Source organism: Azolla caroliniana, unplaced genomic scaffold (assembly GCF_043228905.1).
Source record: "Azolla caroliniana isolate FFs.n. ecotype wild unplaced genomic scaffold, voAzoCaro1.0.p SCAF_2, whole genome shotgun sequence".
Classification (NCBI taxonomy): Eukaryota; Viridiplantae; Streptophyta; class Polypodiopsida; order Salviniales; family Salviniaceae; genus Azolla; species Azolla caroliniana.
The window spans coordinates 27,161,139-27,179,368 of NW_028230437.1; the positions used below are offsets into that span (position 1 = coordinate 27,161,139).

An 18,230-nucleotide genomic window follows, 5' to 3' on the forward strand; every position below is an offset into this window, starting at 1 on the left:
TATATTCTATATATATATATTTAAGAATCAGATACATTACTTGTCGACCTTGACAAATACTCTGATACTAGTTTCAAAAATGCCGAGGACTTATCCTCCAATAGATTGATGGGCGTATCAAACTCTAATACCCGTCCTGAAAAATAGGCAATTTCCCACCATTAGCATACATTAAAAGCAAAAAAGCAAATACCACAAAGCATCATAGCAACCAACATACCATCATCTATCCCTAATGCAAAAAACTAATACCCACCCTTAACGTTACCATAACCTAAAGATTAATATAAATTTTTATTCTACAGAAGTACAAAGTTTTAAGTATCACAAAGTTTAGCAATAGCATCAATTAAAATACAATTCTACTATAATACATTTGATAATGCGACATATAAAATAAAGAATACTGAAAGCATACCATCACCAAGGACTAATACAAAATCACTATCGATAACCGTTGGGATGCGGTGAGCAACAGTTATCACGCTACATTCTTCCAGCTCGTGTCGAATGGTACGTTGGATGAGGCTATCGGTGGCCGTATCAACGGATGCGGTTGCTTCATCCAAAACAAGGATGGTCGCATGCCTCAGAAGAGCTCTACCCAAGCACACGAGCTGGCGCTGACCCACACTCCAATTCTCACCATTCTCTGTAACTGCATAGCAACCAGAATATTTCACTTATAGCTATAACCCCTCAGACACTGAATTATTTACCCATTAATGGACCAGTTTTTAAATTTTCTAACTTTTAAAACTATTTTACTAGGGTCTAACCAGCAGTGTCGAGCTTGAACTCCTTCGCTCTTATGACATCCCCTAGTTGGCATTTGTCCAGTGCCTGAAACATGTTTTAATCCGGAAATTTCAATCAAAATGCTGATGGCGATTAAGTCCATGCTAGCACAACTTTATTTGACAACCTTTATTTGACAACGAAATTAACGAAGTTAATAGTTCATCTTAATTTTGCCCCAACTTCACACAGGAAATATTTTTCCCCAACTTTTACATAGGAAACAAGCAAACATACTCTTTCAATTTCGGGTACACATTTGGTGATTCTAGAAATCAAAATCATAATGTAAAGCTTATTTCTAGAATCCTGTTTTTCCTCTAAACTTATTGTTCACATATTATGTGAGGCAACCCCTTCACATTGTGAGCTTTGCTATTACACACACATATACACTCTTTACCTCCCAAATTTCAGCATCAGAGTGCTCCTCAAGGGGATCAAGGTTTGCTCTCATTGTGCCTTCAAAGAGTGTTGGATCCTGCGGGATAATGCTGAGACGAGATCGCAGATCATGTAGGCCTATGGACGTTATGTCGAGGCCATCAATCATTATCTTCCCTCCACTAGGTTCAACAATCCTAAAGAGCGTCTGAATAAGTGTTGATTTTCCGCTGCCTGTGCGTCCTACTATGCCCACTTTCTTTCCCCCAGGAAACAAACAACTAATACCATTGAGAACTAACGGCAAATGTGGAGCATATTGCACCTATATACAGTTAATGAACAGAACCCAATACGTGTAAAGATCACATGAGAGTATTTGAATTATAATTATTGGCATCAAACAAGACAAAACTAGGGTATACCTGCAAGTTCACAATCTCTATCGTACCAGAAGTGGGCCAATCTCGTGGAGGCCGTGCACCGTTGACCGCAGGTGCCTCCTTAGGCAACCTTGTGTACTGCTGAATCCTTTCTACAGATATGATCCTATTCTCCAACTTACAAAGACTAAGAACCCAACGAGATTGCCTTGCATTCAGATTCAGCCCATATGTAACAGCCAAACCCGCCATACCTTGAAAAACAAAAATAGAATATTTAATCCGCACCAATTGTAAGAGATCAACAATTGAATAAAAAATTGAGGTCAAATCAGCATATTTCATAAAAGTACCATTCATGATGCCATGTGGATTTTTATGCTACTGGAAAACATCACCATCATTGACATATATAGCATACTTGAAATTGATAGTTCTAAGAGAGCATTAATGAACTTCAATATGGAGAAAATGAGATCCAGTCAGCATATGTCACAAGCTTTGTGCATATGTGATTAATGGTGAGCTTCATAATTGACATTGTCAATGCATTATGTATAAGATGCTTGAAACCAGCAGTTCCAAGAGTACATATTAGCATCATATTGGAGTTTATTAGTACATACATATTGGCGTCGAAGTGTTTTTAAGGTACATACTTGCATCAATGGATCCAATAGGAATGCTGACAAGAAGCACAATTGCAAATGCAAAAACAAGCGTAGATAAGAGCTCCATCCGTAAACAAAGCCATTCTGTTGCAGAGAAATTATGAAAAAAGGGTCGTGAATAATTATCGAAGAGAACAAAATTTGTCTTCATGTATCGTTTTTGTTGATCAAACCCTCGAATTGTAAGTGCTCCAGCAATAGATTCACCAAAGTGGTTAACAATAGGAGCTTTTTGAATACCCGATAGCCGTGTAAGTTCCCTCGCTGATGCCATGTAATATCTCTAATATAGAATAGAAGCATAGGTAAGTTCTACTAGAGCAACCATGTTTAGCTACACTTGATAAAAATTATTAGACAAAAACAAAAATGACTACCAAAAAAGAATACCTGTAACCACAGACATACAAAGGCAACTGGCAGAAACAGCACCAAAACCTGCCATGTCACCTGGCACATAACTCCTATAATGCCAAGAAGCTGTATTGTTGTTGATGCATAGCTCGCTAGCCTAAATGGGATATCCAAGTCAACTACACTTTGATCTGAGGAAGCCTGCAAGTAGATCATTAAAATTTCAGGTCCAATGATCTATAGAAGTGCATACACATATATATAATATTAACATGAGAAATGTACTGATACTTGTCACCTGTGAAGCACATACCCGATTTAGAATCCGCCCAGTGGGTGTGGAATCGAAGAATGACATTGGTGCATTGAAAATAGATCTTGTCATGCTCAAGAACAGTTTCTGAGAAGCTTTAAGTCCAAACACAGAAACAAAGAAGGCACGCAAGAAAACACAAACTGCACTGGCAAAAGCAAGACCCATGTACACTAGAATCATCTTCATGTTGTCGCTCCTTGATTTATGCCCATCACCTGGTGGACTTGCCCATGCCATCCACCAATTACTGCTTATCTGAAGCAACTGAAACAAAAGCTGGGCTACTATAATAACAGGAATCAAACTCCCTTTATACGCCCCTAACATATACGACCAATATACATGCCAACTAACTCTGCCTCTTTCCCTCTCTTCTTCTTGTGCATGTTGTTTCTTTTTCTTGCGTTTCATCAAATCCTTTTTCTTCTTTGACTGAAGGGTAAGCTGATGTTCAGTAGATTGCTTGTCTCCCTTCAATGCCGGAAGCTTCTCTATCTCACATGTCTTGGATGATTGTTCATCATCATTGATAACAGAAGTTGGTTTGTCCGAGTCTACATCATCCACCATATATTCTGCAACATCCATTGATTCGACGGCCTCATTGTGGGCAGACACTAGAGTATCAAAATCAGTGCCTGCTTGTAGTAAATCCTCATATTTTCCTGCCTGAATAATCTCCCCATCACGAAGAACCTAAGAGAATAGAAACAAAAGTCTTTCCCATAAATAAAAATAAGAGCCATACATGCAATATTCCTGTGGTAACTACATCCAAAACTGTAGAATATTACTTACCAGAATCAGATCCGTTGCCGGTAAGAACTCAACTTGATGTGTGACAAAAATAACAGTTTTCTTTGCTAAAGCTCCCATTAAGCATTCCTTCAAACAGACAGAAGAAATTACGTTACAACTCCACAAACAAATGCTTGAAAAATCCTTGTTTTACTTTTCCCCTAGAGGCATCCCTCAATCTATATACCTTAAAAAGTTCGCTCCCAGTATGAGCATCAAGAGCACTAAATGGATCATCAAGAAGATATATATCTGCATCTTTGTAAAGAGCCCGCGCTAGCTGGATTCGCTGCTTCTGACCACCACTTAGGTTGATACCCCTTTCTCCTATGAGAGTCTGATCGCCATGGGGAAGCAAGCCAAAATCCTTCTTCAATGCACACACCTGGATTACATTCTTGTATTTGAGACTGTCCATTGGACTCCCGAACAGAATGTTATCTTCTATGGTACCCGTCTCAATCCAAGCTGACTGTGACACATATGCTGTTTGGCCACAGACTTTCACCTTGAGAGTCAATTTTTTCAGAGATCAGTTTGTGCTAATACGAGCCGGAAACCCTTAGAAGAATATTAGAGAAATTAACTAGCATAACATATGATGACATAAATTTATATAAATTCTAAGAGTCCAAAATATATCCCTCCCGCCTACTAAAATCTCTTGTTTGAAGATCTAACTATTTGATCCTTGGAATCCTGAAATAAATAAATCTAAACATTAGCGATCCTGTTCATAACTCACTTACCATGCCCTGAAGCTTTGGTGTTTCGCCCAGAATGCATGCAAGAAAGCTGGTCTTTCCAGCCCCTACTTTCCCACAAACAGCCACTCTCATTTGCTTGCGAATACTCACATTGATGTTTGAGAGCGTAGGGATTTCAAAACATGGGTCCCAGCTGAAAAATCCATCTTTGATTTCAATAGCTATATTAGATCCATCTTTCTCAACCTTTACTACAGCATCCCTGGGAAGCTCCTCTTCTTCTAAGAAGCTCGATACGCGCTCCAAAGAAACCTTCGTTTGGGCTAACATCGCAACAAGGTCAGGAAAATTGCGCAAAGGCTCTTGCAGGATACGGAAGGTTGCAAGTGCAGAAAGTACCCGCCCAGCTGTCAACGGGATTCCAATCACAATACAAGTGCCAAATGTAACAACAGAGACAAATATGGGTGCACCCCAAAATATGAATGTCACTGCCGCCTGAGTGTATAGTGTTTTCCGCAACCATCCATACTCTTCCTCTCTTAATGCTTCTAGCTTAGCTCGATATCTATCCTCCCATGCTTGAAGCTTCAATATCCTCATACTCCTCAAACATTCTGAGGTCGCCCGCATCCGCTCATCCTTCGCCGTCATCAATTGATCCTGAAACTTCTCTTGCAGCCTCGCCAACGGAGTGTTAGCAATGATGGAGAAAATCGTCGTAGTAAGGGTCGCAATGCATGCCACTCCAACATTCCGGTAAAGGATTCCAAGAGCGAGAATGATTTGCAAAGGCAAAATCCAGATATCATGCAAATAAAATGAGAAGTCACCGATCCTCTGAACATCAACAGACATATAATTGATGATTTCTCCACCACTATGGCTTTGACGGGATCGTGTAGAGAGGCGAAGCCCCTTGCGATATACAAATGCGGTTAAAGCACCTCTCACATGCATGGCTAGTGAATTAATTCCCATATTGCATTGACGCTGAGACAAGCTTTCTGCAAATTTAGAGCCCATAAAAAGGAGAGCTAGGGCATACCCTTCATACTTAAAGCGTCTTCTTCCACTTAAATACTCGACAAAATCTGTAATGAGAAATGGGCCCACATATGAAGCACACGTATTTACAGCTGCAAATGCACCACTCCATCCTGCCTCTTGCCAAAAAGAGGTTGCAATGGCCTTGGTGAGCAAGGGTGTCTCACTACGTGCATTTAGCTTCAAGTCTTTGAAAGCAGCCTTGAGACGTACATATGATGCTTCAATCCGATCCTTCGATACAAGTAAAGGTATGTCCCTGAGCTCCAAATGTTTGCTTGAACCCACAGAGAGCAGTGGATCTAACCATGATATAGTCAAAATGCTCAAAATCCCTGCATTACAATAAGGTGTGACTTCAGCATCATTGTCTTCCTCTGGATATCGTGGTAAGAGTGGTTCTTGTATATCGCATTTTACATGCTGAATGCCTGTGCTACCAAGAATTGCGGCCACAAATAATGCAAACGCAGCCGGACATGATAACATGCTCACCCATAAGGTGAATGAAGCATAACTTGAGAGTTTTGATATCATCCGAAGCTCAAAGAAGGAAGAATACAATAGTAATATGAAAGCAACGATCCACCATATCCTCAGAATGCATGGAAAGAACAGCCTCTGTTTCCTCTTTGCCTCAATTACAGCATTTGTTGTTACACTCCATGCAATAACTTGTAGCAAAGTTATGGGCAATCCATGAAACGGCAAGCATGAGCCCGCTTTACTGTGAAGTTTAGTATAGATGTTCCATAGCAGAACTGAGGTATTCGCAAATATAAGGTAGCTACAGGAAGCCAACGTTGTCTTAAAGAGAACTGTGATCAATATATCTCCATTTAGATGTAGACCTTTCGATCGACAAGTTTGTTGTCGTGCCCACCATATAAGATAACTTAGCAAGAATAGAACATGAGGAGTTGCAACTACTGAATCTTCCACTATATATGGACTGCCAAAGAAGGATCCAATTCTCGTAAAAATGCTTCCATTATCACGTGAAGGGAAGCTGACACTGTCAAAAAGTCGGGAGCAGTTATCATAATGAATGATGTCAGCTGAAGGATAGATGCTCCACGATGAACCAGCTGCACACAAAAAAGATATAATTGTGGAGATTAGGTACATAAAACTTGTTAAACATCAGACTAAAACCCCCAAAAATACATCGTTATACATACTTATCCCTAATGAAATCTTTAGGGAACCCTAGGACATGTCATTGATCAGTGAGACAGCATCAAAATAGAACTATCTAAACTAGAACGATTACACCCATATAACCTATAAGAAACGCATCATACTAACCCCAAAAAAACTGCATTGATATCCAAATATATTTTACTGAACACCATAATAGATCAATATCATGGGCCTAGTTAACCATTCTGAAAGGAGCATCATAATGGATTATCATATTGACCGTATTACCAATCAGACTTCGTTACTCTGTAGAAACTCAACAAAATGGTCTGATAAATACGGCCATACATAAATAAGTTTTATACTTATATATAAGATTGAAATAATCCAGAATTTCAATTGGTTATTAATACCCACTAATTTCTTGCACCACAGACTTACAAGAATAAGAAGCCGTCCCAACAAGAGATTGGTTCATTTTCTGCAGTTAGCAACTTGAAAGAAGATAAATCCTGCGAGCAGAACAGATCTTCAACTTGAAATGTCTAGGTGTCATTTGGTGGGTAACAAGTGCTAATGAGGATTTTATCGTAATCATTTCATAAGCATGGGATGACCTATCGGTACAAATAAAGATTCGCATGCCTTTCTATCTAGCATTCCATAGAAATCAAAATGGTATAACCCATCTATACAAATAAATAATTGAAATTTGTATGCATTTTCTTATCATGCACTTCATAAAAATTGGGATGACCATCCCAACTATACAAACTAATTATTTGAAATCTGTACGCATTTTTATCATGCATTCTACGGAACCGAATCGATGGCCCATACAGAAAATTATATAGTTCAAAAATTTGGCCATTATTGTCATTGCTTTGAAGCGCCAATGCCAAGAACAAGGCAAACCTATTATTTTGGCCAAAAACTCAAAGCTGATGTAGATACTCGTCTTTGTTTTGACAGATGATAGATGAACCCAAATACAAGAGAAAAGAGCACAGGGCTTCAAATGCTTTACCTGAATCTAGAAGAAGACTCATCCGTACCGAAGGAAGGAAGAAGAACAAAACAAAAATCTTAAGATTTACGCCACAAAAATGGAGTAAACAAATATGGAAGATTCAAGAGAGGGCACAAGAAGAGGGGGAGGAGGAGGAGGGGAGCTGAAAAGAATTACGAGGGAGAAGAATCAGAGAGACAGGGGAGGCTCTTCGTTGTTTATTTTTGCGCCTCTGCTCTGTGTAGCTCTTTCCTTTTACATATCTTTCTTTATAAATATAGTTTCCTTTGGCTGAGCCGCTCAGAGTTCATTATTATTAAGACTCTGTTCTTCTTTTTTCCTGAAATAAGAAATAATAAGACAGAAAAATAAATTTAACACACAGTTTAGATTTGGAAACTTTATTCTTCGTTTTCTTGAGTGCCGCATGCTCCGAATTTTGGCACCAATATAAACCGAACCGAACCAGCAAACCCAACACAAATGAAGAAGAATAGAAACCCAAACCTTGGATTGGAGCTTGGTACATGGCCATGGTCTTGCCACACTCGCATGCATCACTCCGACTTTTTGCCCCCTCTAAACAAAGCATCAAAGGAACCAAACCAACAAACCCAACACAAATGAAGAAGAACAAAAACCTAAACCGTGGATCCACAAGCATAAGCAGAAGAAGATTTGTCGCCTAAAGTGAAAAAAAGCAAAACAAGCAAGCAAACAATGTCCATTGCGACCAGTAGCTTTACAAGGATGCACGCATATGGCCGAGAGGGAGGGTTACGAGAGAGATTTGGGAACCAGAAATTCCATATTGGGGTCTAGACTCTAGACATGGGTTCACAACCCCTTCTCCTAGTCAATTAGAGCTAATACACCTATTTCCACGTGTTCCTTTTTTTGTTGTGTCATTGGAACATTGCAGGCATCATTTCATTATTTGCTCCGTCAGAGTCAATATCTATTGGGCATATATTTATGAAGCATGTGGCTTCTATAGGTGGGGTTCTCCAAACCCCCAATCCAATGTGTCTTCTCACAACTTGACTCGAGTTTCACTTTGTCTTGGTTTCGAAAAGCTCTTGAGTTCCTAGGGGGTTACTTCATGTTTGAGGCATAGTTTGGGGTGGAAAAGATTTTAGGCAATGGAAAGGAACATTATTTTGGCATTTCTCATTGTTCAAAATATTTCCAACGCCATTTTTGCTTTTTGTGTAGCTCATTTTGTGACATGGCTTTTTAAGTCTATAGAATCATGTTCATAGGAATTGCATTTGCCTGTGCCAAATGATATACATAGTCATTAACCCCCCCCCCAAAAAAAAGGATATCCAAAGACAAATGTATTTGTGGCCCCAAAGTCAAAGTCTCTTCACTTTTTCAATAAAAACTTCTTTTATCACATTTCCATATTCTCACATCCAATTGTTAGTTTGTATCTTCAAAATTTTATTACCTAGTGATGGAATATTTGACTTCCATCACTTTAGATTGTAACCAATTTTTTACCAAACCACCTTTACATGGCAAGGTGTAAAACCTCCACTTGGTCCCTTGGCATCTCCTGCGTGGGTCCTCAAGAAAGGATGACCACAGGGTAGAAAACTAAACCCTATTACATGTGGCATGATCTTATGCATACATTTCAAGAGCCACTTAGAATTTTGTATCATATTGCAAGCACATCATCCAATGAAATGGTGGAGTAAGAACCTAACCTTAGAAATATGTGCAACCTATTAGGGCACTACAAATCAAGTTGTACACGAAAGCTACAATTTTGCCAAAAGTATTTCAAATGTAGGAAATAGATAATGACAATTTGATATGCAATTGTTCAATTATGGGTCACATGGACATGGAATACAAGAGATCATTCGTCAACTCATTATAAAATTATCAAGTGCATAACATGAATACATATGCACATGATTATGTGTAATAAGTGATTCTAATTGGTTGAGCACTCAAAGAGTTTGAAGTTGCAACCACTTAGGGTAAAGGTACTAGTAAGTAAGGGCCTAGTAGGTGTACATTCTTTATGGGAACAATGGGACAAAAAACATTCAAGTTTTTTTTCACCAATAACATGAGAAGGATGTTGGGGTACTTTAAAAGAGTCGATGTGCTAATGCTCCAACAAAGTCTCGATAAGGTGGGATCTATTGAACTATTGGCAACTTTTTGCACAACTTTAAGGTCCCCCTATAGTCTACTAAACATTTTTTAGGCCATCATTTACATGGTCCAAAAAATGATATTTTTCTAAATTATTCCTTTGCAAAGAAAGGGTTTAGAAACTCATTTGTCTCACCAAATAACATGTGGTTTTATATCCCCACTTCCAATATTTTGTCAAATTTCAATGGAATTACCACATCTCTTAATAAGGCTTAATTGTCTTATATGGGTGTCTTCATCCTATGAATGTGGATTAACCTCTTTGTAACTCATATCAAACAACATGATGTGTATGCCATTGAAACCCGTCACCTTCCTATACATTACTCAATTGTACTTGTATAATTGTATCTTTGAGTAGAAGCATGTTGTAATGATGCTACGATTTCCATAAGCTCTTTAAACATTGGTGACCGCAATAAGTATTTACACTACAATCCAACTTTTTTTCTTTTTACCAAAAAAATACTAAGTCACATTAGTTAGCAAACAAAGTACATCAAAGTTCAGCCATATTCAACAAAACTCTCACTTCTCCCCACAAAACTAATACAATCCAACTTAGTGTACGTTGACAATAAATTAACATGCTCCGTTAGAACATAATGTGATAAATGAAACCTCTCCAATGTATAGATTTTTGGTTAATTTTGTACTTTCTTATAGCCATGTAAGTGGAACACGAAATCACTGCCTTCAGGTGATTAACACATTTTAGACATCCCCAACAATTTGATCTAATAATTTATTGCTTATATATTTGTAGACTACGTCTAATTCTCAAGCAATGGATATCATGTTAGGTTCATTATAGAAAACAATTATATTTTAAGTTTCTAACAATTTGTACACGCTGCTCCTAAAAAATATGGCGTTTAGAGAACATCATGCATCAAGTGTAAAAACATTCATAATTGCAAGTTGTTAACATAATATGTCTATGCTCTATCTAAATACATTGTACAATTGCAATAACTTTGAATATAAAAAACACAATTGTATTTTATGGCTTTATGGCTTTAGGTGAACAACCTTCCAATGATGCACTCTTTGCATGAGTCCATTGGAAAAGCCTTTTGCCCACACAATATATGTTTTTTCTCTCAAGCTGATTTGCAATACTTTTATACGTGGCATTTATTGTCCATTGCTTTTCTTTGTGCTATTATTCACTTGATACCTTATTGTACTTCATATGTCCAATGTGTCGATTGGATTCTTGGTAAGTATGTTAAGAATTCGAAAAGAACTTTGTTTGAAACCAATTATCACTTTTTATGTAATGTGTCATGAAGGTAACATTAATTCAAGCATTTAGATCGTGTGCACTAATGCAAACCACCTTTCATCATATGAGAAAAGTACAATAATTATTTAGAACATGCCTACACTTTTGGAGTTATGACCTTTGTGGAGGTGGGAAGCACACTTTGTTTAATGCTGATATAACATAAAATACACATATGGACATAATTACAACGTTGCAATTTGTATGTGCACTCCTCATTGGGGACAAAACTTCTAACAATGATGGGCTAAGCCTAAATTTGATGCCACAAGACATTTCAAGTAACGTAGATGATCTTCTTAGCTCCCCTTCACAATCAGTAAGTTACGCCTCCTTTGTGTAAAGGAATCATGAGACATTTGAATTAATCAAACAAAACAAAGTTACACATATTATGCTTCCAAAACATTGTGATATCACTTATTGTATGCCATATAGGGGCTTGGTGAACCAACATAGTGATCTCAGGAACTTATTAGGTGCACATTAAGAAAACGCCATGACATCTCTCCAACATTATCAATAATTTACAGATACCTCATTCAAACTTATACATCATTGCAAATCTTGAACAAAAATATTTGAGTGCTACAATTTCACTTCTGCAAAATAATATATTAAGTGGCACATGTTCCATCATACATCTATATGTCTAAATGTATTTATGTTCATTAATGATTTTGTGCTTGGCTCAAAAGTATTTCAAATAATAAAAATGAAATAGATAAAATGTTAGATTGTGTTGGAGACTGTTAAATGAAATCATATATCCCTTGCATACAATCATAACCCACATTATAAACAATAATATGGTCTCTCTCATTATACATTGTAGGGATCATCAAATTAGTTTATGATATCTGCAATAACTTATAACATGTTAGCCATAAAAGCAAATACTTTATAGCTAGAATCAATATAATCTTCTTAGCTCATACACAAGTGAAGACGTGCATCTCTCTTCTTTTCCTAAGGACATCCTATCCTTTTGCTTTTCACTGCAGGACCTTCAGCCATTTGCCTCTTTCAAAAGTTCTTTTAACTCTTTGAGTTTAGACCCCACCGAAAATAAACCATTTGCTTCTTTCAAAAGTTCTTTTAACTCTTTGACTTTTGATCACATGGCAATGAACCATTTGCCCTTTTCAAAAGTTCTTCTAGCTCTCTGTTCAATATACCCATCTTTCATGGTAACAAACAACTCTTGTCTTGACACATGAATCTTAGGATAAGTCTTTGGACGATGCTTTGTGAACTAATAATATCTTGTTGAAGACAAGATCTTCACCATTCTTTGAAGGATCATCCATTCTCAAACTTCACAATATAAAATTTCTTAAGAGACATGTAACTTGTTGGATCACATATATCAGTTTTCTATTCATGTCTAAAACAATGTGACCTCACTGAAACATATAAAACATAGACTCATGGTACTTATGCATAGAAACACTATAAACACCTTCACTTTGATAAAGATGAAGCCAAAATACATTTCTCCATGGATACATGGATAAAAGGAGCACAACGAAGTGAACATTGAATACATATATATTCTTTCATAGCTCAAGGTAAGAATGAAACGATAATGCCTGGTAATTTGCAAATATGGTTGATTTTAGGTTTTATACACGATGGAGCCAGGCAGCATGCTTGGCATACAGTTTCATCTTTGCTAGACATCCTGGTTGGATTTGAAGATCAATGTTGTTGACAGTGTTGATTTTGAATCTCAAACTCTTGATTTTCTAACAACGCAAATGTGGAATTTCGAAGTCCAATATAGCTCCTGAACGGTTTCGCCTCACAGATCGATATTTCTTCACCTCACAAATAACAAGACCAGCTTGCCGCTTGTATTGCAAATCCAAGTCTAGGTCATTAACGAGAATCCTATCTCCAACTTTTAACTTGCTAACATCAACTTCAATGTATGAGGGCACCTCATTGGGAAGAACAAAACAACTAACCTCTTTCTTAAGAACTACCAAAGTCCCACCTTGATTGCAAAATTCAACAATACAAAAAAATGAGAATTATGGCATATACACAACATAACACCATCCAAACTATGATTACATCCTTCCTAAACTAGCTACGAAATTACCTTGTATTAAACCAGGGCATATGGTTCTGCCTCGAAATTTCAAAGGGATACTCATCTTTAACTTAACATGTCGACGAACTCTTACAAAAGCGATGTTAAGAATTGACCGTCTTCCATCAATAAGATAGAGCTACAAAACCCAATAAGGTATTTATACAGAGACATCATTTGGATTTAAAAGTTTTTTGACCATGCCTACAAAACGGGTCATGATACAAAGAAAGCAAATGAAACATTGTCATCACAGGATCAACTTTCTCTTGTGGCTGCCTTTACTAAAGAAAGAACGTCACGTTTGCTATAGTATTAACTAGGTTTTAATAACAACGAATGTAATCTCACTTTAATTATTTTCTCATGGTATTCAGCATCCTTTTAAATCTAAAAGTGAAAAATAGAAGGAATCAGACTTGTTAGAAACATAAAGAACTTCTGTTACATGTTTTCTAACAATACTACATTGTTAATCCTTGTAAGATGACCTATAGAAATTGGGTCAGATACTCGAGTTGTAAGTTCTAGGTTTGAAACACTCGTCAAAGTTTGAAACATTATTTTGATTGATCATCTTGAGTTGCAATCCAACATTGCACACTACTTCCCTCATGGCCTTTCTCCATGACAAAGTATGGGTATCATTAATAGAGATGCCTCACTAAATCAAAAGTTTCCTGCTAGCTTATTTCTTCTTTCACATTTCCTTGTCAAATATGGATGCTCATAAGCAACCACAAGAAGTCTTGTGCGTAGCTGACTTAATAGCATCACTAATTTTTCTTTCCATTATATAGGTAATGTGTCTGGCATATAAGACCAATCTATGTGTCTCCATCTCTAGTATATATCAATAAACTCTAGGGCTTTTTCCCAGATCATAGGTATCTAGATGCTGCAGGGACAAATCAATCATGTTATGTGTGCACATAACACCAATGTATATGTCTCCCTCCATATTCCAGTATACATCCATAAACCAAAGGAAAATAATCGACATTCAAAAGTGGCTACCTCTAGTCTTATTTTTCACTCTTTATTAAGGCTATGTATACATGCATGTAACACCAATTTATGCATCTTCATGATCTCATATACAAGTGCGTGTGCGTGTGCGTGTGTGTATACATCTATAAATTCCATGTCTGGTGTCTTTACTGTCATTGATACTGCTTCCTGAATAAGGTTATGTGAGCGCATAACACCAATCTAAAAAAAGGATGCTTCAAAGTTAGAATCCAAGCTAGAAGCAGCAGTTCCAATGTAGGTAAGAATCTTAAATCAGAATCCATGTCATATTCACAAAGAAGAACAAGATGTATTCACAAATACCTTACTGGGATGAACTTTGATGGTCTTTTCGACTTTATCGGAATCTGGATGTTCTCTGAGTTGGAGTTCATAGAATCGAGACATGAATTCTTTCCTTCCCATCCTTGTCAAGTGGCCCCAAATCTCTTTCCTCTGCAGTGCGATAAAATCATTGACCTGATTTCCTGTCTCCACATGGTAATCAGAAACCATCCCTGGTATCATCCCTTTCTGTCTGAGCTCTTGCAAGGGGTGACCTCGTTCTCTGTAGCTAGCCCAGAGAGGGATGGGGTGAGTGATTCCATCTAAGGCAGTACTAGGGTTTTCTCGTGTTTCTTTCAGTAGAGGAAGGCCGAGATTTGTGAGTGAGGAAAAGCTCCTCTTCGGGAAGCCCGAGTTGTTCTTCAACATCATCATCAGCAGCGTCGTCATCAGGGGCTCATATACTCTGCAGATTCGCCATGGCTACGAGAACGAATCGAACAAAATGCTCTACCAAAATAAATCACCTAGGAGAACCATTATTATATGGAGCTTTTAAGGCTTGGAAATCTCAGAAGAGATGAACTTTGCCTCCACATGTGTGCACAGTACAGTGCACTGTGTGGCTTTGATTTATTTAAGAAACAAAGCTTCGAATGTTTTTCAAACCAGAGAAACGTCGTGGAGGAGGAAAGATTTTGAGTTGGAGGAAACATTGATACTAGGTGTAAAGGAAAAGTAGTAGTAGTTTGGAAAAGAGAAAGGCCTTCCAAAAAGGAAATGATTTTTTTTTTACTATGTCACATACATGAGCACAAAAGCAAAATTACGGGGCATTCCGAGAATTGAACTCGGGACCTCTCGCACCCTAAGCGAGAATCATGCCACTAGACCAAATGCCCTTCGATGCAAGTTTAAAACTTGATAACAATAGTTAATACATAGAAGATGGGGCTTCCTCCTCCAGCACTTTTTATCAAATTTGTTAATTTCTCCTTTCTCTATTCACAGAAACTAGAGGCCCACTTTTGTAAATCATCTCTTCTCATGCAAACCATTTTCTTGAGAGCTCTTCTCGTAATCTTGCCGATTTTGCTGCGCCACCATCGCCTGCGCAGAGGAATGAGATTAAACGTCTTCGGTATCTCCAACTCCACGACAGCTACCCTGAAGCTTTCCGGCTATGGTGGAAGAAACTCAGGTGATTTCCCCCTTCTATCAAACCTTTCTTGAAGTTCGATAATCTTGCCAACTCTCTCTCTCTCTCTCATCTGTTCTCTCTCAAATTTCACCATTGGTTATCACTTGATCTGCACACCAATATGAGACTACCTCTTCTCTATATCTCCATCTCCATGAAAGCTACCCGGACTCTGGTAGATTATGGTGGAAGAAACAAAGGTCATAATCTTGATAATATTCAGCAGCCATGTCTTCTCCATTCTGCACAGTAAGTAGTAGTAGTTCTGATCGAACAGCGAAGCTTCTCTTCTTCAATGGAAGCATTGAACGACCTAATAAACCCAAGCCTACTCTGCGCAGTATTTCTCTGCGAGAAATACACCATGCTTATAATAATCGTTTCTCAGGATCTGCTGGCCCTAGTCCAAGCGTTGAAAGTCGCTATAGCTGCAGTAATTTAGTTAGCACTGTGGAGGAGAAACTGAGAAAAGAAGAAGAAGATCACAGGAAAGAACTACAAGAAGAATCCGAATCCGAATCCGAATCCGGAAGCTCAATTCTCCATAGCTTCGCTGCCTTAGCTCAAGGTATCCTATCTATTTGGGAAGGAGATGGTTCTGTGAGAGGAAGGATCGATTTGCTAGCGAAACGTCAACAAGCTATGAAAGGAGATATAGATATGATCGAAAAAACGCAGAGCGATTTACGAGGGAGGTTACAAATTCTTGAGCAACAAGCAGAAGAAGAATCCACGTTCTTGGAGAAGATCAGAGAAGACAGGATTAACTTTATTACGGCAAATAAGTCGGCGATTACAACTCTACAGAGTGATATTGTAAGTACAGATAGACATCATAGCTGGCAACCTGGTACTGCTGAGGAAGAAGAACACAATCGGTCTTGCTATGACAGGGGCAAGCTCGATGATTGTAATGTAGTTATAACAGATGATCGACAAGCTTACCTTCAAAGCTATGGCGGACAGAAGTATGAGGAGCAATCCGTAGCAGAACCAAATCCTAACCAGAAATTACAAATGAAACCTGTCAATTGTAATCTGGCTATTATAAATTATCCAAAAGTTGTCCCTACAACCTACGGCAGCCAGAAACTTGCCGATTACAATCTAGATGACCGGAAAGATCACTCCAAAACTCATTGCAGGCTGAACCTTGAAGAGCGACATATTGCACAGACTGCAGAACAGAGCCCTAACCCTAATACTAAAAGCTATGGCAGAAAGAACCTTGAGGGGAAATATGTAGCAGAACGAAGCTCTAGCTCTAACTCTAGGTGGAGCTATGGTAGACAGAAGGTTGAGGAGGAATATGAAGCAGAACGAAACTCCTACCCTAAACCTTGGTGGAGCGACTGTAGAAAAAAGGTTGAGGAGCAATATGAAGCAGAACGAAACTCTATACCTGGATTGAGCTATGGCATTTCTGACAGGTCGAATCTTAACTGTAGAAGTAGCCATGGTGTTCCTGACAAATCAAACCCTAGAAGTCAGCAGGAATGGCAAATGGCAGCGTTTGAAATACTAGAGCTTGTCCACAAGAAGCTGACTGCACATATGTGGTCTCGGATGGTGCAGAAACTGAGAGGTATGGAGTCCGATCAAAGAAGAGGAGAGTATTTGGAACTCTTCAGAGGAGAAGGAACTCCATTTGCAGGAAAGCCTCTGAACGAGGCCACTTACGTAGAGCTTTTGAGCTTTTCCATAGCTGAGGACAAGGAACAAGCACGAAGCTTCTCCATAGACGAAAATAGCAAAGAACAGAGATTACGAGTTGGGAGAGAGGTACCACCAGAGGAAACAATGGCCATAAAAGTTGCTGAAAGGCGAGGCTTGTTTTCTGAAGGTTTTGATGCAAAAGAGGAGAAGGAACGTATTGTGATGCAGAAAGAGAGGATTAGGGCAGGAATCAATGAAGCCATGGAAGCTGCAGAGCTGGGGTTTATAGATGAATTGAAGTCGAAAGGTTATGATTGTAATACCATGGACAGCATGGGGGTTATGGAGGTGAGGCAACAGATGGAGATTTATGTGAGGTGCCATCGCCAGATGAAGCATCTGGCGGGACGCCATCACCAGATGAGATTGGATTTGCTCAGAGAAGACGCTATCAATACTGAGAAATTAGGCATCCTCCAACCAGCCTCCAGACTCATCAAGGTTGGTTGCCTCTTTCTTCAACATGGAAGCCCTAAATCCTTCAACCAAAAACCCTAAACCCTGATCCTCAACACTAAACGTCAGCCATAATCCAAGTAAGGCTTCTGCCTTTTTGGAAGGCCGTTCGTTGTATTGAATGATGAATTTCAATCTACCCGAATCCCTAACCCTAGCACTAAACCGAAACCACCAATTTCTTTAGATTCAATGAGAACATCCACCTTCTTACCCTGGTTCCATTGAGGAATAGCGTGAAGTGATGCAAGCCATTAGTTCCATCAATCTGTCCATCGGCTTGGGCATACATATCCACTGATGCGTATATACATACACATATGCTTCTTGTCGCTCTGCTGCGATCCATTTTCTAGAAACTTTTTAATCCATGTCTAGAAACCTTTT

The 18,230-nt window shown here is 38.5% G+C and overlaps 3 protein-coding genes and 1 non-coding gene across 8 annotated transcripts; 1 reads left to right on the top strand and 3 right to left on the bottom strand.

Annotated features, from left to right (window-relative positions):
- Positions 1 to 4: 4 nt before the first annotated feature.
- LOC147867957 (ABC transporter C family member 5-like) lies at positions 5 to 7,901 on the bottom strand. Of its 4 annotated transcripts, XM_087315871.1 has the most exons (13): positions 7,629 to 7,901; positions 7,043 to 7,113; positions 4,454 to 6,546; positions 3,892 to 4,212; positions 3,705 to 3,791; positions 2,904 to 3,602; positions 2,627 to 2,791; positions 2,225 to 2,519; positions 1,608 to 1,819; positions 1,202 to 1,507; positions 780 to 843; positions 419 to 658; positions 5 to 136 (listed from the first exon to the last, which is right to left on the bottom strand). In XM_087315871.1, exons 2-13 carry the CDS (start codon positions 7,077 to 7,079, stop codon positions 21 to 23), a joined length of 4,635 nt encoding a protein of 1,544 aa, XP_087171997.1. In that variant the 5' UTR covers positions 7,080 to 7,113; positions 7,629 to 7,901; the 3' UTR covers positions 5 to 20. The 4 variants fall into 4 exon arrangements, with proteins under 4 accessions (XP_087171997.1, XP_087171998.1, XP_087171996.1 ...); XM_087315872.1 differs by lacking the exon at positions 7,043 to 7,113; XM_087315870.1 differs by lacking the exon at positions 7,629 to 7,901 and having other exon boundaries at positions 7,043 to 7,394.
- A 4,689-nt stretch (positions 7,902 to 12,590) lies between these two features.
- On the bottom strand, positions 12,591 to 15,067 carry LOC147867958 (uncharacterized). Its single transcript, XM_087315874.1, has 3 exons — positions 14,510 to 15,067; positions 13,184 to 13,313; positions 12,591 to 13,075 (listed from the first exon to the last, which is right to left on the bottom strand). Exons 1-3 carry the CDS (start codon positions 14,918 to 14,920, stop codon positions 12,825 to 12,827), a joined length of 792 nt encoding a protein of 263 aa, XP_087172000.1. The 5' UTR covers positions 14,921 to 15,067; the 3' UTR covers positions 12,591 to 12,824.
- Positions 15,068 to 15,300: 233 nt separating this feature from the next.
- Positions 15,301 to 15,372, bottom strand: TRNAP-AGG (transfer RNA proline (anticodon AGG)). The gene has a single exon. It is a non-coding gene; the product is annotated as a tRNA-Pro (tRNA).
- A 214-nt stretch (positions 15,373 to 15,586) lies between these two features.
- Positions 15,587 to 18,191, top strand: LOC147867960 (uncharacterized). 2 transcript variants are annotated; one of them, XM_087315877.1, is made up of 2 exons: positions 15,587 to 16,967; positions 17,037 to 18,191. In XM_087315877.1, exons 1-2 carry the CDS (start codon positions 15,900 to 15,902, stop codon positions 17,883 to 17,885), a joined length of 1,917 nt encoding a protein of 638 aa, XP_087172003.1. In that variant the 5' UTR covers positions 15,587 to 15,899; the 3' UTR covers positions 17,886 to 18,191. The 2 variants fall into 2 exon arrangements, with proteins under 2 accessions (XP_087172003.1, XP_087172002.1); XM_087315876.1 differs by having other exon boundaries at positions 15,587 to 18,191.
- The last annotated feature ends 39 nt before the right edge of the window (positions 18,192 to 18,230 follow it).